Raw genomic sequence first — 21,855 nt, forward strand, 5'->3', positions numbered from 1 at the left:
TGTGTTACACGTGCTATAGTTCCCTTTCCTTGAATTGGTGTTTTGTTTTTCCATAAGCAACTTTCGAATGGGCCTGGTCTAAAGCTATTCGTTCAAGGCCAAGGACTGTCTGATAAGCGTATTAGCCGAGACACAAACCCTCGCGTGGTTTCCGGCTTTCTGTATCTTGTTTGCGCAATAATTCACCAACATTTCATCTCGTACTCTCTCTCCCTCTCTTTTAATCTTTTGGATACGAATGCGATACTCACCCACACAGCTAAATAACGATGCCGGCCGGTTAACAAATTCTCTACTACCTTCTCGCTCTGACCACAGCCACTTGACATTGAGGTAGAATAATGAGAAGAGGAAGAAGCGTGACCAGCTCTCAAATCGACCCACTTTCCACTCCCCACTCTCTCCCCCGCTTTCGTCATTCAATGGACATCCCCAAGAGAGAGAGCATCGGATGCACAGTAAAAAAAGGAATAAGTATTTGGAACAATTTTGGAAACCATTGGATATAGCATAGGGTTTTTACCAAAGCTTTTATTAACGGGAAATTTGCTTTATGTAAACAGTCAGGAACATTCCCAATTTGGATTTTCAGTGTTTTATGCTTTTATATCCAAGTGGTTTTTTTGCGTGTGCGTGTGGGACTCGCCCCTATAAAAAAGTCCGTAGGGCTCCCATACTGTTATGAATCAGTCGGCTTTATTCTCGCTCTGCTCTGCTCATTCACTTCCCATCTGTTGACCGTGTCGGTTCGTAGTTTTTCCCGAATTCTCCGATTCTCCACTCCCCGAATCTCAAATTCTCTCGCGGTCGTGTGCCGGTCGCTGTTGTTGTTGTTTTCGCTGCTCTTTTTTGAATTCCGCGTGCGTGGGTGTGTACATATACTTTTTGTTTAATTGCCATTTTCTATGAACTCAGCCGGCTAAGAGTTTTCGATTTTCGGTTCTAACCGTAGCGGAAATCCATCGGTAGCAAAGTGAAGAAAAGTAAAAGAAGCGCTACAGGTTGGTGTTTCGCACACAGATGCAAGCAGAGCATCTCTCACGTGGCCCAGAGTTTCAGTTAGTGACTCCGATTCTTTCGGCCGCTCTCTCTCCCGCCTTGTGGGCCCAAAACATTGTTTCTACCTACTACTTGTTGTCTTCGCGGTGATGTAATATGAGCCAGCCCTGAACCCTGAAACCGAGTCCTTAGCCAAACAAATCGCAAACAGGGTGTGCAAGTGGTACAGTGAAAGCTCAAATTGCGATATCAACCAAAAATACATGGATTACTCATGTATCCAATCATTTAATCATTACCACCAAAGATAAAAAACTCGAAATTATGAGTGTTATTCCCCTTTTTATGTGCATACAGCAAGTACTTAAAATCAATATATTAGTTTCCTTAAATTGTACCTTTCTAAATATTGTGTGCTTCTGTTCGACAATATTGTTCTGAGTTAATAAAATAGTATTGAACCCTAATGGGCATTTCCACCAATAAAACCTTTTACTGTACCCATGATATCAGAGTAAATTGGGCTTGATGTGGCCACAATTGGAGGCCCTCTTCGCCCAGAGTGTTGATTGTGCGCTAATTTGTCTGGGGTGTGTTTGTGTGTGTGTGTGTGTGTGTAAATAAAAGTGAAATTAGCCGCAGCAAATTGCATTGTAATTCATTTAAAAATGTTGCTCGGGTCGCCAGCTCCAATTGATTGATTAAAAGGGGCGAGAATAAAAATAAACTCCCGGCTATTTTCATGTTCAAGGTTGTACCCACAATTGGAATAGCACCCGGTGGGTGGCTGGCCAACAAATTGTGACAATTTCCACCGGCACGCAACAGCGATTGGACTAATGGGTTTTTGCCCATTACAACCCCACCTGGCCACAAATTTCGAGCGGGCTTATCACGTAAGCCAAAAGTTTTGCTACCACTTTGCCGGCCAGCTGTTCAGTGCTGCTCAAACTGCCATTCCACTTATCAGATTTGGGGTTTTTTCTTCATTATTTTATGAGTTTGTTTGGACTCAAGCTGTATAAAGCTAATATTTACATCTCCGAATTCACTGACTCATGAACACGCCCCTTTTAATCTTCATGAGTTTTTTATTTCCGTTTCAAATTTCTAATTTTTTTCGCAAGTTGAGTGTAAGCAAACAATTTGGTGCGGAGAGTGATTTCCTCGTGATTGCGCTGAATTGCAGAGTGTGGGGGAACTTTAAGTACGAGTACATATCTGAGATTGTGAATTGAGTTGTGCTAATTAAGTGGAGCAGTAAAAATGCTCAGGAACCCATATAAACCGGTTTATGGTCGTTCCCGAACCTAGACAACAATAACTTATCACGGGACCGCGGGGTGATGGTATAATTATTGCTAATTGTTCTAATTAGCCGTTGGTTGACACCGGAATCGGCCGTTTTCTGTTGCTTTTATCTGGCCATGAAAACGAAACACGAGTATTTTCACTATGGGTTTCAGCACAACATTTGTTTTTTTGTTGTTCGAGTGCTGCTTTACTATTTACCATAATTTGGAATATGAATAGATAAGGAAAACATTTTTTCTATTGATAGCAAGTTGTGTTATATTTTGTATTATATTATTTGTTTCTGTATATTGTGCTAAAGAATTTATTTTTCTTATTTATTTTATTTACTTCTCTAATATCAAACGATCTAGTTACAGGCAGTAATATTACCTCATAGTTTTTGTGTTTTTCATCAGAAAGAAAGCACGCTCTAGGAAAGTGTCACCAAAAATGTGCCTGTTCTTTTATCTGCCAACTTTAAGGCGCATATAATCAGGTGGGCATTTCAAGATTACCCCACGTAGTTCTAATTATATTTCGAAGATTGGCTGCATATCCATCAGAAAGAAAGCACGCTCCAAAAATGTGTCACAATAAAATTTCCGTGTGCTTTGCTCTTTCAACCAAGAGCCCATAAAAACCGGTGGCCACTTCAGACATCAAAGATAGGCTTGCAAATTCCTTAAGTATCGTGGAGCAATAAATTGTTGTATGCCAGTTAAGGAATTTATGGCACAACTTCAACGTGAAGCTTAAGGAATGCTGATTGCATCATCGGAAAAAAAATACATCAATACAACAAACACAAGATGCTTGCCGAAAACATTTAATTTAACAATATGAGCAAATAAACAATACAATTTTATCAACATAGAGGAGAGCAGGGATATCCTAGATGTCGCCTTCCTCCAGCTTGAATGTCTTGAGATCGACATCGTCGTAGAGTGCCACATCGTGGCCAGGATCCTCCTTCTCCTCGTCCAGCAGACAGTAGATACTATCAGTCTCCTGTTTGATGATCTCGTCTCCCAATCGTTTCCAGAAGGGACGACAGCGGTTCTTCCACTGGCGAAGGTTGAAGAAGGCGCAGTACCGAGTTGTGGATGCCTTTAACATGGCCATGTACAGTGGTGTGATCTCATCAGCCATCAACTTGGCCTGCAAATAGTTGGCCATCTTGCGGCTGTGCTGATCGTTGAAGTCCACGTAAATGCGCTTGGCGTGCTCGTAGCATTTCTTTGCAATGCTCGTCATCTGAGTGTCCTTGGCAAAGATCTTTCCCAAATGGAGAAGGATCTCTGCCTCCAAATCTCTATGGGTGTAAAGTCGGGACAAGCGTAAAGCTCGCTTATAGCAAGATATGGCCTTGTCCACATGCTCAAAGCTAAAAGTAAAATTGAGTTAAGTGTTGCTTGAGAGATAATCTATGTACTTACATCTCTGAGCATTGCCCCTGGAATAGGTAGTACTTTATGTTCAGCTTAACAAAACGATACTCCGTGCAGGCCAGAATCTGAGTGCGAATTTGGTCTAGACACTGCTGGGCCGAATTGTAGTTCCCCATCTCCATCAGAAAGAAAGCACGCTCCAAGAAGGTGTCACAAAATATTTCCATGTTCTTTGATCTCCCAACTAAGAGTTTAGTTAATTGTTAACAAAAGTAAAAAGCTGTTTAAATACTAGGAATATAAAAATGAGTTTCTTTAAAGATTGTGTTGCCTATAAAGCCTTTAAGTTGGGTTACTTCATTGTTTCTTACTTACTTTCTGCTATTAGAACGGTGGCCCTTCTGGCCATGGCGATCGCCTCCTCGGGATGCTGGCGAACGATAACCTTTCCCTGGATGAGCAGCTGCCTGGCGAGATTCTGGGCCACCAGTTCGTGGAGCGTTAGGCTGCCGGCGGGCATTCCCACCTCGGCGGTCCACACATGACCTCTCACCAGATCCATGGCGATCTGAAAGTAATCGATGGCCGAGGCCCGCTGACCCGTGTTCACCAGATACAAAGCGTACGAGTAATATATTCGTGAGATGGACTCGGCAGCCTCTCGTTCTTGACCCTCGATGTTTCGACAGAGCGAAATAATGTGCTCATTTAGGGCCACCAGTGCGTATCCGTACTTCTGGCGATAGGGCTCCAAAAGCTGCATGGTTTCGAAAAAGAGCCCAAAACAGGTCTTAAGACCGCGGTGTTTGTTTTGGCAAACGGCCAATTCAGCATCCCTCAGTCGGTCCACCATTCCGTAGAGCAATTCCGAGTCATCGGAGATTCTCTCGCGGATATTTAGGCTCTCGAAAAGTGCCTGCTCCTTGGTGGCCAGGCAATGCAGGAACTCCGGCAACATGGTGCAACCTGACCGGCGCAATTCGTCTTCCAGGGCCTCGTAAACAGGACCCTTCATCCTGCGCGCCACGTCGTACGTGAGACGAGTAATTCCCTCCCTGATGGTCGCGCGATCGAAGTTTATCTCCCGGAAGTTTCGGTGCGGGAGATTCCGCTTCACCTGGCGTGCAATCTTCATCATCTCGTTTTGCCATTGCGAGGTCATGATCCTCTGAATGGAGTTGAAAGGGTTTCCAAAAATATATTATATATAGTTTCAGTTTGTTTTGTAAGGGTTTTGTACTCTAGTTTTGTACTGTACTACGTTTTTAAGCATGAAGACAATTTACTCAAAGTGTACTAGGGCAAAGTGATTACTTTTAAGCTATGGTATAACGATAAAACATTTGTTTGTTTCAGAAAAGTTTGTTAAGTCTACGTTTTATTGCCTATTTTAATCTGTTCTCATTTTGGGTCTTAAAATTCACTAACTCACTGTTCTCAGTGGTGTAGAGCTCCGCTTGAAAGTTCTGCTCATGAAAGGTTTCAGGGTGACTGTAAATACCTCTCGCATGCACAGTGACTCCCAAACCAGTTAGCATTAGTTAATGGCTGCAAAACCAGCAGCTCTTGAGATATTTCCTTTCTACGGCTTCAGTTGACTGCACGCTTGTTGATAAAACAGTTCGAGTGCTCCACTTGTGGGCGGTGTTGTCTAGGCGGTATGGGCCATTTAAGCATTGGGCTTAGACCGCAATCGCTCTGTAGACTCTCGATCGTCAACAGCTCCACTGATCCGCGGAAAATTTCACTTCCTTTCATTCTTAGAAATCAAATCAAATCACACAATGACCAGCGAGGACACGAGCTTTATTCCCGATCTTCCCAACGGAGGACCATTAGCCGTATATAGGAAAAGGGCAAACTTCGACTGGAAGCGACTGCGTCTGATATTCGAAAAGGAACAGGGATTGCGCATTAAGGTAAGTGGATATTGTTATCTTTTGTTAAAGATTATATTGAAGGGCTTTCCTGCCTTACTTATCATACAGTTAAATTAGCGTTTTAGTTTCGCAAGTCAATGGAGTCAATAGATGTCATTATCCAATAATGACTTAGTGCTTTTTCAAAGCAATTTCTAGCACTTAAAAAGCGCTTAGTAGAAAATGAACTGCAGCGAATTCAATTTATAGTTCTTTACTCGTTTCTAACGTTGTATATCATAACTTAAATAATGATCCCCCCTTTTTTTTGCAGTACAAAGTATGGCGCCGCTTGGAGAACGACCCCCTTTTCGCCCACCCCTCTCGAACGCTGCCCATGGATGAGCAGAAGCGCCTGTGCGCAATGCAAGTGAATCGCATGAAGCACCTGGATTTGGTGCCCAAGGAGATCGAGCGACTGAGCTTCTCGGCCAAGACCAAGTACTTGATGTACATCAACGAGGCTCTGGCCTGCTATTCTCCCAGTTTATCCGTGAAGATTGCTTTGGGAGTGGGATTGTTTAACAATGCCATCCGAGCAATGGGAACCGAAAAGCACACGAAATATATCGAGGCAGCTTGGAATCGGGAAGTGATCACTTGTTTGGCCATCACGGAACTATCGCATGGCAGCAATACGAAGAGCATCCGGACAACGGCCACCTATGATCCCAGCACCCAGGAGTTTGTGATCAACACGCCGGACTTCGAGGCGGCCAAGTGTTGGGTGGGAAATCTGGGGAAAACCGCCACGGTGGCCATGACTTTTGCCAATCTCTACACGGCTGATGGTCAAAATCACGGACTGCATGGCTTCCTGATTCCCATTCGCGATCCAAAGACCCTACTCTCGTACCCTGGAGTTCTGGTGGGGGATATTGGCGAGAAGTGTGGCCTGAATGGCATCGACAATGGATTCGTGGTCTTCACCAACTATCGCATTCCGCGCGACAATCTCCTCAATCGGACGAGTGACGTCACGCCCGAAGGAGTTTACGAAAGTGTCTTCACCGAACCGGGAAAAGTCCTGGGAGCGGCACTCGAAAGCTTTTCCGCCGGACGAATTGGCATTATGCAGGAATCGGCTAACACCCTGTGCAGTGCCGCCGTAATCGCAGTTCGATATGCGGCTGTTCGCAAGCAATTTGGCCCAGAGCGACAGGGTGAGGAGATGGCCATTCTGGAGTACCAATTGCATGTAAGTTGAGACCAAAAAATTAAAGCATTAATTTAGAAGAATCAATAGAAACATGTAACTGAAGCCTTAGAACTTTACTTGACTCAAAATGAATCAATGATAAATCAAATATTAATGTTTTGGAATATACATTTGGAATTATAAAAATAATAAATTCTGTTTTAATTGTTGTTAAAGCTTAGGCTTGTCTATTTTTAATTACCTTCCAAAAAATCTTATTTATCTATTGAATACTAGTTAATAATATCTATTTATTTCCTTGTCAGCAATATCGCATATTCCCCTATTTGGCTGCTGCCTGCGTTCAGAAAATTGCCACCGAAGAGCTGACCATCACTTACATGGAGATTATAGCCCGTTCCCAAGCGGATTCCAATGGTTTTGATATATTGGTGAGTTAACCTATAACCTCTCATTGTTCGAAATCTAATTTCAAACATTTTTTCAGACTCAAAATGCTGCTGAGATTCATGCCTTAATCTCCTCATCGAAGCCCTTAATCACTTGGGCAGCTCGGGACGCCATTCAGGAAGCTCGAGAGGCCTGCGGAGGGCATGGCTACTTGGCAGCGGCCAAACTTGGCCAGATGCGCACCGACCACGATCCTTTGTGCACCTACGAGGGGGATAACAATGTCCTCGGGCAACAGGCATCCAATTGGCTGTTGCGTCAGTGGAGCGCCAAGGAACTGGAAACGCCAATTGGCAGTGTAAAGTTCCTCGAACAACGACAGGAGCTGTTGGCCCTCAATTACGCATCCTTGGTGCAGAAGACTCCTCTTTCCAGTTGGCAATGTGAGTGAATAAGGTTTTCAAACTCATTAAAAAGAACATTCAATTGTAGAAAAAGCAAAGAGGTTATGGACAAGATTTAGAAAGCGTAAACGTTTTGCTGAAATGAAAATATTACATTTTTGTTTGAGACTATTCCAAAAAAATTTTAAAAATGCTCAATTTAAATGAAATATTGATATAATATTTTGTTTTAATGATTATTAGATAGATTATTATTAATATTATGGCTAAACATTTTCTAGAATTTATTTGACTGATCACTTATATTTTTTATTGCAGTTTCCCTTCGGTGCTACGAGTGGCTGCTCTGCCATTTGATGGCCAAAACTACGGATCACATTGATGGCCAGTTGGCGGCGGGATGCAGTCGCTTTGAGGCGAGGAACAATTCGCAGGTGGCCGGAGCCCGGGAATTATCCTTGGCCTATGCGGAGTATTATGCTTTGACTCGATATGTGGAGCATGTTAGCAAACTGAAGGTGGAGGCTCCGTATGCCTCCGTTCTGCGGCTGCTCTTCGATGTTTATGCCATGTGGCTGCTGGAGAAGCACATGACCACCTTCTATGTGGGTGGCTTTGCATCTGGCCGGGATTTCTCGGCAGCTGTTCGCCAACTTTTGCTGGACAGTTGCTTGAAACTAAAGGATGTGGCTGTGAGCATCGCAGATGCCATTTCGCCACCCGATTTCGCACTGAATTCGGTGATTGCCCGCGCAGATGGTCTGCTCTATGAGAATTTGCAAAACGAATTTATGACCAACGAGGGAGCCTTCCAGCGACCTTCGTGGTGGCGTGACGTCATCCTGCCGCAGGCTCAGTCGAAACTTTGAGGATTCCCCACCGAAACTGAGGAGAAACTTTAAAACTTTGAGGCGAAGCGAGGATTTGAGAAAGACAAGTGCCTGTGACTTGGAAATTCGAGCGTTTGGCTGGCGCAAAGTAACCCAAGTTTATTTGTAATTGTTGTTGCCTCATTGGCAATCAGGTATTATGGCAAACTACATTCGCATCGATCCTATGAAAGCGTTTTTTTTATCATTTACCCACTGTAACGTACATTCGCGTATTTTAAGATCAAATCTGTTACTAGTTTAAAGTTAAACGAGTTAAATAAAAACCTATAAAAATCAGTAAAACATAAAAAATAGTTATTTGAATGGGATTTACTGATAATAATAATAATTGATTGCAGAATGATGAACGGTTGGTATAAATGCCTAATAATCTGGTTTTTCTTCTATATAATTTTTACACCGTTAACTCTTTGTTTTGCTTAGAAGTTTGTTTTCTATGACACCCACATTTTAACAGATACAATATTGGAAAATTCTTCCCCGCAAACCAGTGTATCTGAACGTTTCTTTTTATTATAATTATTCAGTTAGCGATTCTCCCTTTGATATTAAATCCCCGAGGCGTGCGATTCGGTAAGCGTTTCGACTCTCTATTCGGTGTCATCGCAGCAGGCGTCATCGCTGCCGGCCAATCCACAGGTGTTCGATCGTTTATAAGAGGACCTGGACCCACCTGATCCGACTCAGACGTAGTCCAGTATTCGCCCAGTGAAGAAGATCGCAGCGTGCGAGAGAATCGAGAATCGAGAAGCGAGAACCGAGAATTCGAGTCCGCGGTCGAAAAACGAAAACCTGTCAAGAACCGAATCATAAACAAATCAAGTGAGTCGCGCTCGCCGTGTTGCTGTATCTCTGCCTTCGAACTGAGATCTCTTTGGACTCTCTATCTATATGGAAAGAGTACTCAGACCCAATCATCTGAACAATATTTGATAGTTTTGCCAATTTGTGGCGCAGTTTTGATTCCGCATTGAAAAGTGTATGTGCTGCGGGTGTTCAATGTAATTCTCGCTTATCAGCGCGATTTTAATGATGTTGTATGAGGGATCTCGCATTGAAAACAGCTCGGTGATCATCAAAGTCAGGGGCGAATCAAAACAATAACGTGTTTTGTTCATCGGGAGTGCTCCTCAGTCGAGTTCCTCAGTCAAGTTCCTTTGTTTCAACGGAGTCGTGCCAAAAGTTGTTAATTATAAATATTTCATGTACAAAAAATAAGAAAAGAAAATTGTAAATCATCTTCAGACCGGTTGCTCAGCTAAAATTCAATTAGAACAGCTCAATTGTTGAACACAAAAAATCCCCGCTCTTAATGGCTACTTGATAAATTTCTGTAAAAAAATAACAAACAAAAGCGGCAACAAATCGGAATATAAATGGCGCACCAAAAATATACAAAACGGCAAAAAAAACGGCAGAGGGGAAAAACAAAATAAAATAACGAAACCAAACATTCAATATCAATTTCTAAACTTTGAACAAATTAGTGAGAACCGGTTCGCTCTTCTCTTTCTTTCTTTGGCAGTCGAATAATAAAGAATATAGCGAGTCATATTGGGATCCATTAATTTACATTTTGGGGTTTTCCGTTTTCTGTTTTCGATTCGGTTGGCCGGGCCTCTTCCTCCCGCTAACCGGCTTAACCCGTGATTTCTTTTCGCCAATTCATTATTGAAAAATCGTGTAAGGGCAATTAGTTGTGGGCGGGGCAATGCGAAACCTATATGAAATGCTGGTAATTGCGGAAAATGGCTTATAGACATTGCATTTGGTTAACCAGGGGATGCAGTGAAGCCATTGACCCGCTGCAAGGCATCGATTACGAGTAATGCATGACCGGCTTATGCAAGCGGATTTATAGGTTTAGAATCCATAAACCTCGGAGCGATTACTAATGACAATGGGTGCGAAAGTATCGGGAAACAATGAGCCAGCGGCTCTCAGTCATTAGCAGATGCTTCTGGGCAAACTTGGGATCTAATATTATATAAGAACAAGTCATCTTTCCATGTATACACTCGAGTGTATCTATTTCCGCTTCATCCATAAACACTCCAAGTTAATAGGGTACAAAGTATCGCTCGGACTAAACAAGTTCTATTTACTCCAATTTTGCAACCAGTTTCAAATTAATATCTTTGTTTTGTTTTTTACACCCGCAGCTCTTAACTTAAAACGAATTTCGCATACGCAGATGCCAGGTAATTAAGATGTGGAAGTTACTGCTTATTTGTGTGGTGATGAGTGCTCTCAATGGGGAATCATCGGGGGGTAAGTAAAGCTCATATATATACAACTATTCTGAATTAAAAAAGCTTCATTTATATTTGTTTAGGTGAAATCATTCCGATATATATAAATGATTCTTCAAATAATAAAAGTATATCTTAGACTTCAAAATGTTATGTAAATTATTTACATTGCCTTTCTGTAAATTCATATTTTGGATAATTTTAGTGAATTCTTAAAAATAGCAACTATAATTTATGTACAGATATGTATTTTTCTAAAATCAGTTTTTAAATGTTTGTAAAAATATATGAGAATAAATCGACCCAACCATGTAAATCAAAATTGGGTTGCAAATTTGTAGTAATTAAATATTAATAATTATCATTTAATTCCAGCTAACCGAGCACCTCCTCGCAAGAGGAGAGCCTACGCCGGAGGATATGCGGGAGGATACGCGAGCAGTGGCGGAGGAGCAGGTGGCTACACGGGAACCTACAACAGCGGAGGAGGAGGCGTGGGACACAGCAGCTTTGTGGGAACTGGTGGAGGAGGTGGTGGCGGATACTACGACTACGATGACTACGATGGCTACTCTCCAAACTTCGGCATCATCGATCCCTATCTCTTCCATCAGCAGCTGACGAACCACATTTTGGCCCAGAATTACGCCAACCAACAGTGAGAATTGATCAATTGGTTTGCAATGGTTGGGGGTGCTTTCTACTCTTACGACGGGCTAAGGGTTAACCTAACGCTTGAATCTATCTATTCTATATATTCTTGTAGAGCTGTAACGGGATTGGCCACCTCTGGCAATGCTTTTGCATCTGCGGATGCTTCTCTAGTCAACGACAATGATATGTAATTACCACAAGCTATACTAGTTTCTAACTAATTCTTTAATTAATTAAAATAATATATTTATCTATTTATTTACTAATCTAATTCAATATTTTCCACAGTCGCATTCAGCAGCAGATTGCCGCCCAGCAGGCTTACCACGATAATCTTATTCGCCAAAATCGGTATAGAGGTGGTTCTGGATCTGGATCGGGATCGAGCAGTGGCTCCTATAACTCTCATCGGTATGCCCCCAGCTATGCCGCCGCCTCGGGATCCATTGGACCCAACGGATATCGTCAGACGGCCTTTATTAACCCAGCCAATCCGGTAAGGAATTCGTTTTTATAAAACACAAATTAATGCAGTTGTAGTACAACAAATTGTAAAAATAAGTAATATTCAAGTAAAGCTAAAAGTTTAGCATATCATCTCAATTTTTTGTATCCCTGGTGAAAAGTCTAGATGAGAAAGTTATGTTGTTATTTATTTCGTAATGAAAAAGTTGAATAGAATATTTGGTATATTAAAATTTAAATAAATATAAACATTTAAGTAATTAAAATTCATTTTCCGCAGGCCTCCCCCAACATTGTGAATCGTTTTGGAGGCGGAAGCGGCGGTGGCTCCTCCTTCTCCAGCTCCAGCAGCTCCGGAGGAGGCAGTGGAGGTGGTGGTGGCTACAAGGGTGTCTCAGTGTCCTCCTACAGCCACAGCAACGGAGACGGAACCAGTCGACGTGGCGCCCAGACCACCGTCAACGATAACGGAAAGGTCACCTCGTATTCGGTGCACTCTTAAACAGATCAATGGAATTCCCTTTGCCCAACTTTTTCCGTATAATGTGTTTAAAAATATATATATAAATATACGTGTATTTAGTGTGTATTCATGGACTTTCTTATCGGTGGCGTTTCTAATCCAAAGCTTTCTTCACTAGAAAGTTTCACTATCTTAGAAAAATATGCAAATTAATAAACTTGTATATTGACCTTGATTTTGTCTGCTGGTATAGCCTTAAAATTTTTGTATTTCATTTGGTATATAAATAAATCAAGTATACGTAATTGAATACATTAATTTGCAAGACATTTGAATAGATTATTTTTATTTTTGTTTGAATGTTTTGGTTTTTTTTTAATGAAAGACCTTATCAAAGGTGACAGGAAATGTGATACCTCATCACATTGGATTTGAATATAAAATGGCTAACTTTCAAATTGAAATTCTTAATTCGTGATTGACTTGAACGAAAGTGAAGATCTGGAAATTTGTCAAGTCGTTGAAATTAAAACATTACAAACTTGTACCAAATCAGGTATTATCCGATAGCTTAGTAATCTATTTTGGTATGTAATTTTACGTCAATGATCACGGTTGCCCCAATCAGATTCATCAGATCACTATCTCTTCAAACCTCTAATAAATTGCCAAGACGCAAATTTGTTTACAAAATTTACGACGAGACTGTTTTTAAAACTATTCGCTAAATCGGAAAGGGAAATTCTCACTTCCTGAATACAAATTAGAGCTCAAGGTCTTTTATGTATTCCTTCACCTTGCTCACCATTATTCTAAGTTCAAAGTGAGCTCATTACAATCGTCTTCTACCTATAATCAAGTTCGTATGTATATAAATAATCGCCAAAGTGATAATGCTCCCAGTCAAACATGGCAACTGAACAATAGGTATGAATGTCTTGAGCAAGGTTCCGGCGATCGTTAAAACTGAATTGAAAAAAATATATTCTATATAGGGCGATGATGTCGCAATTAACTTTCATCACTCGGCTTTCTGCACCAATTGCGAGCTCCAATTCGAAATGTATGTGACACTATCAGTCAGCATCCTCTCTAGGTCAAGAATCAATCGGTTCAAGATTGAGTTATATGCGGACCTTATCTTCCCCGATGTCTGAGGCTTTAAAGCGCGGCTCCCCACGTCCGATTGCATTAGTACAATTTCAATCGCGAGTCTCGAACGTTTTCCCGGACGAAAATCCAACGAATTACCAAAAATGAACAAGTTGCTGATTTTCGCCCTTTGCTTGGGTGTGGTCTGTGCAGGTAGTGAAGTTTTTCAAAAATTAATATGTACTTCTAAAAACAAAAAAACGTATAGTACAGTGAGCTCCAGGTCCTGTTAATCTGATTTAAACACAGAAAGACAGCTCATCAGATCTGAATGTCGTACAATGTTTTTCCCTCAATGAAATATTTACACAACATCTTGGGAAAATTGTGCAATTTCCCGGGAATGAAGCGCGTGTGGCGATAAGAGTTAGTAAATATTTTTAAAGGGAATATTGATTACACGATCAGATTAAAAAACAACGAACGAAAAAAATAGGTTATTTGAACCACATATAAAACCAAATTGAAAGGTGTATTAACCCTTTTAAGACGGATTTTTTTTGGTGTTGTAAAAGCGTAACAGAAAAAAGTTAAAGATTTTAGAAATATATAAATTATTTGATGATATACTTTTCATTCGTTAACTAATAAATTTCTCAATTTTTTAATTTCAGATCTAGAAAGCAGGTAAGTTTGGATTACAAGCCCTATCACTTGATCTACATTTATAATCTATGTTGTATTCCATAATTTTGATATTTGGGTAGAACCAAACGGGATGAATTCCACTCTCGGTAAGTGCCGTGTGGCAAATGTTGAAGATCTTTCTTTTTTTGATACCAAAAAAATTGAAATTTTTCCATTGGCTGGCATGACACTTCAAAATTGTAATTCGGTTTTATTTTAATGGTTAACCAGATATTCGAAGCTCTTTTTTTTGTTAAATATGTTTTAATAAATTTATAAATTTCAAACTTTAGCCACTACGCTGCCCAACAGCAGGCCATTTTAGAGGCTCGCAAGAACGCTGGCCTTGAAGGCAGCGCCTCAGTCGGTGGTTACGGAGGCGGTTACGGAGGTGGTTACCAGGGAAGCTACTCTGGCGGAGTCGCTGGCCAGGCTGATGGCTCCTCCGGCAGCTTGGGAAAACTGGAGAGCTCCTACGACTCGGTGGGTGTCACTGAATCCGCCGAAGGTGTCGTCGCCGGTGGTTCCGGTGGTGCCGTTGAGACTCTGGGCGGTGGTGCTGAGGTGGGACTTGGCGCTGGATCCGTGGGTTCCCTCGATGTGAACAGTGGTGCCGCGTTTGGCTCTGGTTTTGGTTCTCAGAGTGCTGGATCTTTTGGTGCCCAGAATGCTGCTTCCTTTGGCTCCCAGAACGCCGCCTCTTTTGGCTCCCAATTCTCGACCAATTTCCAGACCAGTTCCGCCTCGAACTTTGGAACCACCGCTGGCCACCACGTGGGCAGCAATGTCCAGTTCGCCGACAACGCCAATGCCGGAAGCAAGGTCGAGTTCGGTGGCGTCAACGCCGTGGACTCCAGTGCCCAGTTGCTCAGCGGAGTACAGCAGACCGTTCAGACGGCTCCCGCCTCCTCTGGTTACTACAGGCACGAGAAGATCGTGACCTCGGAGGCTGCCCCCCAGCAGGTGACCTACACCGTTCCCGGCGGATCCCAGCGTTATGTCCACCACGAGGAGCGCATCGTGGAGCAGCCCAGCCAGGTGCGTGTCGTCCAGGCTCCCGTTCAGACCGCGCACTTCTACCAGCGTAAGGTGACCACCACCGCCTCCCAGCCCACAGCCCGTTTGGTCTACGGGTCGAACTCCGCCTCCAACTTTGGCAGCAACGCCGCCTCCAACTTCGGCAGCAGCTCCGCCTTCAACACGAACTTTGGCTCCTCCTTTGGCCAGAACGCCGCTCTGAACTCCGCCTCCTCCTTTGGCCAGAATGCCGCTCTGAGCTCCGGCCTTAGCTCGGGACTGAACTTCCAGGGTGGCCAGAACAGCCACCTCAGCCAGATCCTCTCGCAGGCTCAGCTGAATGCCCGCCAGCAGGCCTCCTCCGGTTCATCCACGGCCAACCAGGTCCAACTTGGCAGTGGCTACAACTCCGCCTTGCAGTCTGGATCCCAGTTTGGATCTCAATCTGGCTTGCAGTCCGGCTCCCAGTTCGGTGCTCAATCTGGTGCCCAGTTCGGTTCTCAGTCCGCCTTCCAATCCGGCTTTGGCTTTAACTCCGCCAACTCCCTGAACTCCGCCAGCTCTCTGAATGCCGGAAACAGTGCCTCTCTGCTCAGTGGATCCTTGCTGGGTGGCAGCCAGGGATCTCTGTTGGGCGGTCAGCAGTCCTTGGGACTCGGACTCAATGCGGGTCTGGCCGGCGGACAGCAGTTCGGAGCCGGTAACTCCGGAAGTGGATACCAGACCAAGCAGTGGGAGAAGCAGTCCAAGTGGTCTTCCCAGTCGGAGGTGAGTGTTTCCCAATTAATTAAGATTTTTATATTTTAATTCAAACATTAAATTTAATATAAATAAATTGTTGAGATTTTAAAAGATTTAGTAGATATGTATTCTGCATACCGACTTATTTCCATTTCAAAACCCTGACCACTTGTTCTTTTATTATAGTTCGATTCCAATGGCAATGTGAAGAGCTACAAGGATCTGGCCACCGGCGAGAGCGAGAACTATGACATCAATGGCAAGAAGACTGGTTACCATGCGGCCACCGCCTCCGTCGATGACAACGGCAAGATCGGCACCTACAGTGTTCACTCGTAAACGAGTGACAGTGATCTGCAGTCAAAACTAGAAACCTTTCGTGTTCTTATGGAGTGCGCTAATCATCTCCAAATGTTTGTGTAAAATAATGTGAAAGTAAATGAATTGTTTAAATGTTTAATTAATTTAATTTTTCAAGGGGGATTGTTTACAGATTTAAATATGAAGTTCAATTGAAAAGTCTACAGCAATAACTTTATTAAATGAATTATTAGAAAAAGAGGAGGCGATTGTTAGGTTAAGCGACAGATTTTTCTCAGGAGAAGGGTCTCTCCAGTTTTCCATCAACCTGGAGGACACCACTGTTGATTACACCAGGATCTCTCTTGGCTTTGCTGTCCCGTCGACGCCTGAAATCCGCGGATGACATGCAGTAACAGGGTTTCCAACTGTGTCGCCGGTAGAGCTGTCCCTGCTCCTGGGGCACCCGCTCCGTGGTCCAAACTGGGACGTAGTGCGTCCAGGTTTCCCCGTTTCTGTAGATGCTGCCCGCATCGGAATTCCCGCCGGTGTAAACGTTTTGGGGATAATACTGCGGATAGTATTCACCGCGATTGGAACCCTGGTAGCCACCTTGGTTGCTTCCCTGGTAGCCATGCTGCTCGGCCGAGAAATTGGGGTTCCATTGGGATTTGGGGTCGTAGGGTTTGCGAGACTTGTGCCTCGAATCGCTGCCGCCGCGTCCCTTGTAAATGGGCACACTGGCGTCCTCTGTTGGGCAATTTGAGAAACCAAAATAAAATAAAATATAATAGATAATATATATAGAGATCATACAAAACAACTAAATAATTATTTTGGTGAATATTCAACAATTCCATTTTATGCTAAATTTGGACAGGAATTAAAAAAAAGAACCGGCCAAAAAAAATAAAAAATAAATTAATGGTACAGTTAGTTAGAGAATTAAAATACAAAGCTTTTAGATGTATGCCACTTCAAAATCTGATTAAAATTAGAAAAGTTATGGATTTAGAATTAGTGCATTTTTCAGGGGTATAATATTCTAAGTTTCTCAAAAAAGATTATACAATTATTACGATTTACATCCCCCAAAGAAAATAATATACTTGCTAGAATTAATAAAAATAAATCTCTAGAGATTTATGGTCCTGAAAAGGTTCCTAAAAGTATGCCACAACACGCTGTGCTCTCAGAAGTCTTAAGGACATATACCAAAATACAATGAAACTTTTAAAGTATGTACGTAGTTTAATTGGATTAAATATATGGATTTTATAACACGAAAAGCTACCATTCATTAGCTTCTCTAAATATTTTAGAAGGTAACCTAATTTTTTGTGGCACCCCTGCCAATGAGAATCGCAACTCCTTGACCCCGTATTTACTTTGGCAGGGGGCAGGGGAAAAAGTGAAATTGAAAGGAGCCTTCAAAGGACCACTCACCCTTGTCACCTTGTTGCTGAGCGGAGCTGGTTTCATTTCCATCCGAGTCGGAGGTGATTTCGAACGTGATGTCCGTGTGGATGCCCACACGCTTCTTGTGCTTCCCCAAGTCCGTAATTTCCACACTCTCCTTCGACTCTTTATTTGTTTTGTATTTTGTTGTATTTTTTTTTAATTTCGGGGAATCGTTCGTTAGTTTTTGGGTATTTTGCATTTAGCAGCTGGGGTGTGAGGGAATTTAATTACCTTTCGTTTGCTGCTGTCCATCGCCTGTATCGACGGTGACCCGTACTCCGTGGATCTTGGGGCGATTTCCCCCGCCGGAGGTTGTTCCACCTCCAGCTGAATTCCCCGAATTACTGGCCCCTCCGCTCAAACTGCGTCCCGTTCCCGGGTCGTAATTCCCATTGCCGGCTCCACTAACCTGCCCCTGTTGACCGGGAGAACCCGTCTGATTGTTGCCGCTCTCATCGAAATCCAACTTGGAGGACACTTTATTCGCCTGACCTGGTTGCCATCATCGTTGTTTGTTTTCGGTTTAGCATGGAAATTAGATTTACCAGAAATTTAATTAAAGTTATGCAAACACCATGGACCATGGACCACACACACCCCCACCATCCACCCCCTCCAATCGCAAACTCTAGCCCGGACTTTTATCGGATGAATTGGAGCGTGCTCTTGCGGAGTGGATCCGTGGCACATAAGTGATGCAATTAGAACGCGCTGACTTATTTATGGATATTCACCGCTTGCCAGCGAACCCAGCCATCCAACCGACTGAACTAATCTGGAACTTGAGCTGGCGACTTGACCGATTTGAGGTTGCACTTGAATATGCACGGCCGGAGCCACAATTATGGGATTAGTCGCAATCAGAATCGGATTTCGACGGGGCAGTGACTACCAATTAGGGGGCGAAAGGGTCGACCTCGGGGTGCAAGTCTTCAATGAGCCACGGACTTTGCTCCGCTAAGCTTCGAGTGTCCGCAATTACTGCGGATTGTTCAGATAATTCCGCGGTAATCCCATCATTGATTGGTTTAGTGTTGGGGCGAAATATGGATTTTCAATAAGTTTTAATTGAAATGGAAGGGTTTTTGTATTTGCCAAGAGAGTTACTTTAGGTTAATAGAAAGTTAAATTAAGACAAGCAAGTGGTGAAAAGGTAAAACATTGTTAATATATTCTTTTCAATACAATTCTTTGTTTAATTTAAATATAAGTCGTTATGATTTCACGACTTTGAATTGAATTAAATTGTTTTCGGAACACTTAGTAGGAACTATTAGGAATTTTTCTTTGTAATAAATCAAAAATAATTATTGGAAATTCGCACGCACGCACGATTTTGACGATCTGACTAGATTGCTTGACTCCGTAGTTCCCCAACCACTGGAATTTCCCAAATCGAAACCACATTTATTCCCGAAAATTTCAGCTGACTCATGGAGGAACTTCTTTCGCCCGCCGCGTGATTGATTGTCGGCCAATTACTCAGAACAACCTTGGACACAGTGATGAGTTAACAGCAGGAACCCAAATAATAGCAACAATAGGTGGGCGGTGAAAGAGCTCATTGTTGACAGCATATTGCCGTGAAGAACCGATTCTACTAATGGGTAATTCCTTTGGTGTTTGTTTTATTTTTTGTTAACTGATCTCGAGAATGGAGCGCGTCTCGTGTGCACACTTGAAAACCGCCGACTAACAACTAAGCGAGGCAAAACAAGCAAGCTGATTTCGAATATCTACGGAGATTCATTAAAATTAACTGGCGAAGCTGGAGAGCTGAAAAAAGTTGCTTTTGTTTTTTAAATCTACTAAAGTTTTACTTACTGTTGCACAGGCAAAAAATATGTGACGAATTTGTAATTAATTGGTTGTAATGCTTTTTTAATATTGATTGATTAGGAAAAAGTGCTAAATATATTTTAAAGATTTTTAAAATATGATTGATTTGTATTTCATAATCTTATGGAAATTAAATATAGTTTAAGGTGCAGCAATGAAATCATTATAAATGTATTAATATGAAAGAAAAGATCTTATCATTTAACGGAAGGAATGTTGGTCAGTAGATTTTATTTAAAGTTTTTGAACATAGCTCTTTTGTTTTTATATATTTCGATTTTGTAGTTTTATCACAAATTAAATGATTTTAATTCTGTAATATTTATACCATTCTATGGGTTTTTCTCACAGTGTGCTACTGTTGTTGACGGCTTGTTAGAGCTTTGCGGATAAGATCTTGACCGGGCCGAAGTGAGTTGTTGCTGTTGTTTCCGATGCACTCGTGGGTGGGGCATCTGAGATTCTGAGTTGCATCTGAGATTCCGAGCGTTATGCGTAGATCAGATCCCCGTACCCCCGTTCCAGTAATTGGACCTAATCGGCGGGCTAACATCTTTTGTGATTGTTTCGATGTAGTTTCCGCTGTATCTTGGAGATTCCATTGTATCGAGCTGCTGCTTTTTGTTCTCCATTCTGTGTGTGCTGTTTTGGGCTTTTTCATAATGCTCTCATCGTTAATCATGGGACGTCGAGCGCTTCTCTATGGCCAGTTGCCAATTATATTCTGCGGCAATTTTGACAGCCACCGAACGATTATCGTTATTAGCCTTTGAAAAAAACTGAATACCAAGTTCAACGCGTCTCAAGTTCAAGTTGGCTCTGAAAATAAATTGCGTATTATTCGCAGGTTTTATTTAGTCAGTTTTTGGGGGCTTTTCCATCTGCATTGTTTTTCCTCCCCTAAGTCCGCTGATGGTGCACTAATGAAGCATTTTCCCATTTGTCAAGCAACGCCCACGAATCAACCACTTCCTCAAGGCGGAGGGAAATTGCATTGGATGGATCTAGATCTCCCCATAACCGCACATGTCGGAATAATAATGTCGGGCCAAACAAATGTATAAGCCATAAATTCCAACCCCACATACTATATATATACGAGTGTATATAGTATGAAGTGGTCGGTCCAAGGCAATTAATTAGCAATTGCATTTGGCGCTGTCATTACGTGTGATAATTAAAAGGACTGCCGGCTCTCCAAAGTATCCTGCCAAAGAAAACGGAAAGAAATCCGGCAAATGTATGGCCATAAATTGTATGCCCTTTTGGGCCCGGCCAACAGATCCCGGCCCGTCGGCAAATGCACTTTAATCTCGAATTTATCAAGCGTAATAGTTTTGCCCCACACTGCGGTTGGGTCGCCCGGGAAGGCTTTTGTAATCTCGGGGATTAGACGGGCATACGAGTACATGTGGACACGTGGAGGAGGGCCACATATCAGGAAAATGTGGGTGGGTTCGGCCAGTGGGTTGGCCCGAGACCATTAAACAGATGGATTTCGTTGTCAACCTTTCATTGTTCAAGGTATGAGTGGTCAGGAGTCTCGAGATGTTCGGGGGATAATTATTTTCTAAGGATAAGCCTTAGCACACGATGTGCAATAATCCTGCTATGTTCTTAGGTCTACATTTTTATGAGATGTATACTTCATTTCATGTACTGGTATTTGAACTTCATTATTTATTTATTTGTTTATATTTTGGGTCATTTATTTTGTACTTTTATTATGAGGCCTAAAAGTTTTCCTTGTCAGTAAGCATATATTATTTGACAGTTTATTTGCTTATTAACTAAATAATATAATAATTTGTTTAATTGATTTAATTTCATTGTTAAGCAATCTATACAGGTAAGTAAAAATACTTTAACTAGAATACCATAACTACTCCAATGACATGTAACCAAATTTTGAGAAGGCACCTAGTCATCTTGATTTTCTCTGTTTACTCAGCGCTCTAACTTGTTTAATACACTGTTTTGCGTACTCCAGCTCAGTGGGTGAGAACCAAGTCCGACTTGGAATCAGAATCAGAATCAGAATCAGTTCCCCATTTGGTCTCTGCTCTCGACCGCCTGGCTGACTGACAGTTTCTTGCCAATGCCTCTGTTGTGCGTATTTGTTGCTGTTGTTGTGTGGTGTGTGTGTTTGTGTGTAGTGGTTAGCCAGCGATTTGCATAAAGTTTTGCATTTGCTTACATCAACTTAATTTTCATTGTTTCTATGCATTTGTGCTGCACTGGACGTGCGGACCGAGGAGAAGTTCAAGTGCGTTTCCAGCGAGTTGCTTGCATAATTCTATGGGCCCTTCAAGACCACAAAAACTTTTACACTCGAAAATCTGTTGTGGATCAGAAGGGAAGTAAGGGGTGTTCCAAAAACTCACTCGCATAAAAGGCATACTTTTGGGCTGCATTGTGAATGGAAATTGGATTTTT

At 42.3% G+C, this 21,855-nt stretch overlaps 5 protein-coding genes across 10 annotated transcripts; 3 read left to right on the forward strand and 2 right to left on the reverse strand.

The window, feature by feature from the left end:
• Positions 1-874: 874 nt before the first annotated feature.
• On the forward strand, positions 875-8,739 carry LOC108094469 (peroxisomal acyl-coenzyme A oxidase 3). Of its 2 annotated transcripts, XM_017195052.1 has the most exons (6): positions 875-1,001; positions 5,448-5,602; positions 5,877-6,800; positions 7,067-7,192; positions 7,249-7,594; positions 7,874-8,739. In XM_017195052.1, the coding sequence occupies exons 2-6, from the start codon at positions 5,468-5,470 to the stop codon at positions 8,422-8,424; spliced, it is 2,082 nt and encodes a 693-aa protein (XP_017050541.1). In that variant the 5' UTR covers positions 875-1,001; positions 5,448-5,467; the 3' UTR covers positions 8,425-8,739. The 2 variants fall into 2 exon arrangements, with proteins under 2 accessions (XP_017050541.1, XP_017050542.1); XM_017195053.2 differs by lacking the exon at positions 875-1,001 and having other exon boundaries at positions 5,374-5,602.
• LOC108094442 lies at positions 3,106-4,972 on the reverse strand. The gene is made up of 3 exons (XM_017195015.2): positions 4,059-4,972; positions 3,732-3,927; positions 3,106-3,679 (listed from the first exon to the last, which is right to left on the reverse strand). The coding sequence occupies exons 1-3, from the start codon at positions 4,843-4,845 to the stop codon at positions 3,187-3,189; spliced, it is 1,476 nt and encodes a 491-aa protein (XP_017050504.2). The 5' UTR covers positions 4,846-4,972; the 3' UTR covers positions 3,106-3,186.
• A 390-nt stretch (positions 8,740-9,129) lies between the features above and the next one.
• Positions 9,130-12,408, forward strand: LOC108094478 (heterogeneous nuclear ribonucleoprotein A3 homolog 2). 4 transcript variants are annotated; one of them, XM_017195064.1, is made up of 6 exons: positions 9,130-9,270; positions 10,611-10,719; positions 11,076-11,358; positions 11,467-11,541; positions 11,643-11,850; positions 12,100-12,408. In XM_017195064.1, the coding sequence occupies exons 2-6, from the start codon at positions 10,659-10,661 to the stop codon at positions 12,319-12,321; spliced, it is 849 nt and encodes a 282-aa protein (XP_017050553.1). In that variant the 5' UTR covers positions 9,130-9,270; positions 10,611-10,658; the 3' UTR covers positions 12,322-12,408. The 4 variants fall into 4 exon arrangements, with proteins under 4 accessions (XP_017050553.1, XP_017050556.1, XP_017050554.1 ...); XM_017195065.2 differs by lacking the exon at positions 9,130-9,270 and adding an exon at positions 9,378-9,449; XM_017195066.2 differs by lacking the exon at positions 9,130-9,270 and adding an exon at positions 9,612-9,630.
• A 1,056-nt stretch (positions 12,409-13,464) lies between these two features.
• Positions 13,465-16,279, forward strand: LOC108094471 (fibroin heavy chain). Of its 2 annotated transcripts, XM_017195055.2 has the most exons (5): positions 13,465-13,587; positions 14,049-14,061; positions 14,142-14,168; positions 14,355-15,846; positions 16,006-16,279. In XM_017195055.2, the coding sequence occupies exons 1-5, from the start codon at positions 13,539-13,541 to the stop codon at positions 16,156-16,158; spliced, it is 1,734 nt and encodes a 577-aa protein (XP_017050544.1). In that variant the 5' UTR covers positions 13,465-13,538; the 3' UTR covers positions 16,159-16,279. The 2 variants fall into 2 exon arrangements, with proteins under 2 accessions (XP_017050544.1, XP_017050545.1); XM_017195056.2 differs by lacking the exon at positions 14,142-14,168.
• Positions 16,280-16,395: 116 nt separating this feature from the next.
• LOC108094473 (hyphally regulated cell wall protein 1) lies at positions 16,396-19,263 on the reverse strand. Its single transcript, XM_017195057.1, has 4 exons — positions 19,073-19,263; positions 17,812-18,072; positions 17,566-17,703; positions 16,396-16,869 (listed from the first exon to the last, which is right to left on the reverse strand). Exons 1-4 carry the CDS (start codon positions 19,155-19,157, stop codon positions 16,415-16,417), a joined length of 939 nt encoding a protein of 312 aa, XP_017050546.1. The 5' UTR covers positions 19,158-19,263; the 3' UTR covers positions 16,396-16,414.
• Positions 19,264-21,855: the final 2,592 nt, after the last annotated feature.

The sequence above is a fragment of the Drosophila ficusphila genome, unplaced genomic scaffold, assembly GCF_018152265.1.
Source record: "Drosophila ficusphila isolate 14025-0441.05 unplaced genomic scaffold, ASM1815226v1 contig_127, whole genome shotgun sequence".
NCBI lineage: Eukaryota > Metazoa > Arthropoda > Insecta > Diptera > Drosophilidae > Drosophila > Drosophila ficusphila.

What these genes read in the sequence shown, in the direction of transcription:
- LOC108094442 (XM_017195015.2), bottom strand. Translation starts at nt 4,845, where the DNA reads ATGACCTCGCAATGGCAAAACGAGATGATGAAGATTGCACGCCAGGTG. An exon ending in CACCGTTCTAATAGCAGAAA is followed by an intron (nt 3,928 to 4,058) that starts GTAAGTAAGAAA and finishes CTAAACTCTTAG; the next exon opens with TTGGGAGATCAAAGAACATG. An exon ending in CAGGGGCAATGCTCAGAGAT is followed by an intron (nt 3,680 to 3,731) that starts GTAAGTACATAG and finishes TTTTACTTTTAG; the next exon opens with CTTTGAGCATGTGGACAAGG.
- LOC108094469 (XM_017195052.1), top strand. Translation starts at nt 5,468, where the DNA reads ATGACCAGCGAGGACACGAGCTTTATTCCCGATCTTCCCAACGGAGGA. An exon ending in TTCTGGAGTACCAATTGCAT is followed by an intron (nt 6,801 to 7,066) that starts GTAAGTTGAGAC and finishes TTTCCTTGTCAG; the next exon opens with CAATATCGCATATTCCCCTA. An exon ending in CCAATGGTTTTGATATATTG is followed by an intron (nt 7,193 to 7,248) that starts GTGAGTTAACCT and finishes ACATTTTTTCAG; the next exon opens with ACTCAAAATGCTGCTGAGAT.
- LOC108094478 (XM_017195064.1), top strand. Translation starts at nt 10,659, where the DNA reads ATGTGGAAGTTACTGCTTATTTGTGTGGTGATGAGTGCTCTCAATGGG. An exon ending in CAATGGGGAATCATCGGGGG is followed by an intron (nt 10,720 to 11,075) that starts GTAAGTAAAGCT and finishes ATTTAATTCCAG; the next exon opens with CTAACCGAGCACCTCCTCGC. An exon ending in CAGAATTACGCCAACCAACA is followed by an intron (nt 11,359 to 11,466) that starts GTGAGAATTGAT and finishes ATATTCTTGTAG; the next exon opens with AGCTGTAACGGGATTGGCCA.
- LOC108094471 (XM_017195055.2), top strand. Translation starts at nt 13,539, where the DNA reads ATGAACAAGTTGCTGATTTTCGCCCTTTGCTTGGGTGTGGTCTGTGCA. An exon ending in CGGGATGAATTCCACTCTCG is followed by an intron (nt 14,169 to 14,354) that starts GTAAGTGCCGTG and finishes TTCAAACTTTAG; the next exon opens with CCACTACGCTGCCCAACAGC. An exon ending in AGTGGTCTTCCCAGTCGGAG is followed by an intron (nt 15,847 to 16,005) that starts GTGAGTGTTTCC and finishes CTTTTATTATAG; the next exon opens with TTCGATTCCAATGGCAATGT.
- LOC108094473 (XM_017195057.1), bottom strand. Translation starts at nt 19,157, where the DNA reads ATGCTGTCAACAATGAGCTCTTTCACCGCCCACCTATTGTTGCTATTA. An exon ending in TGGACAGCAGCAAACGAAAG is followed by an intron (nt 17,704 to 17,811) that starts GTAATTAAATTC and finishes AAACAAATAAAG; the next exon opens with AGTCGAAGGAGAGTGTGGAA. An exon ending in TCAGCAACAAGGTGACAAGG is followed by an intron (nt 16,870 to 17,565) that starts GTGAGTGGTCCT and finishes ATTGCCCAACAG; the next exon opens with AGGACGCCAGTGTGCCCATT.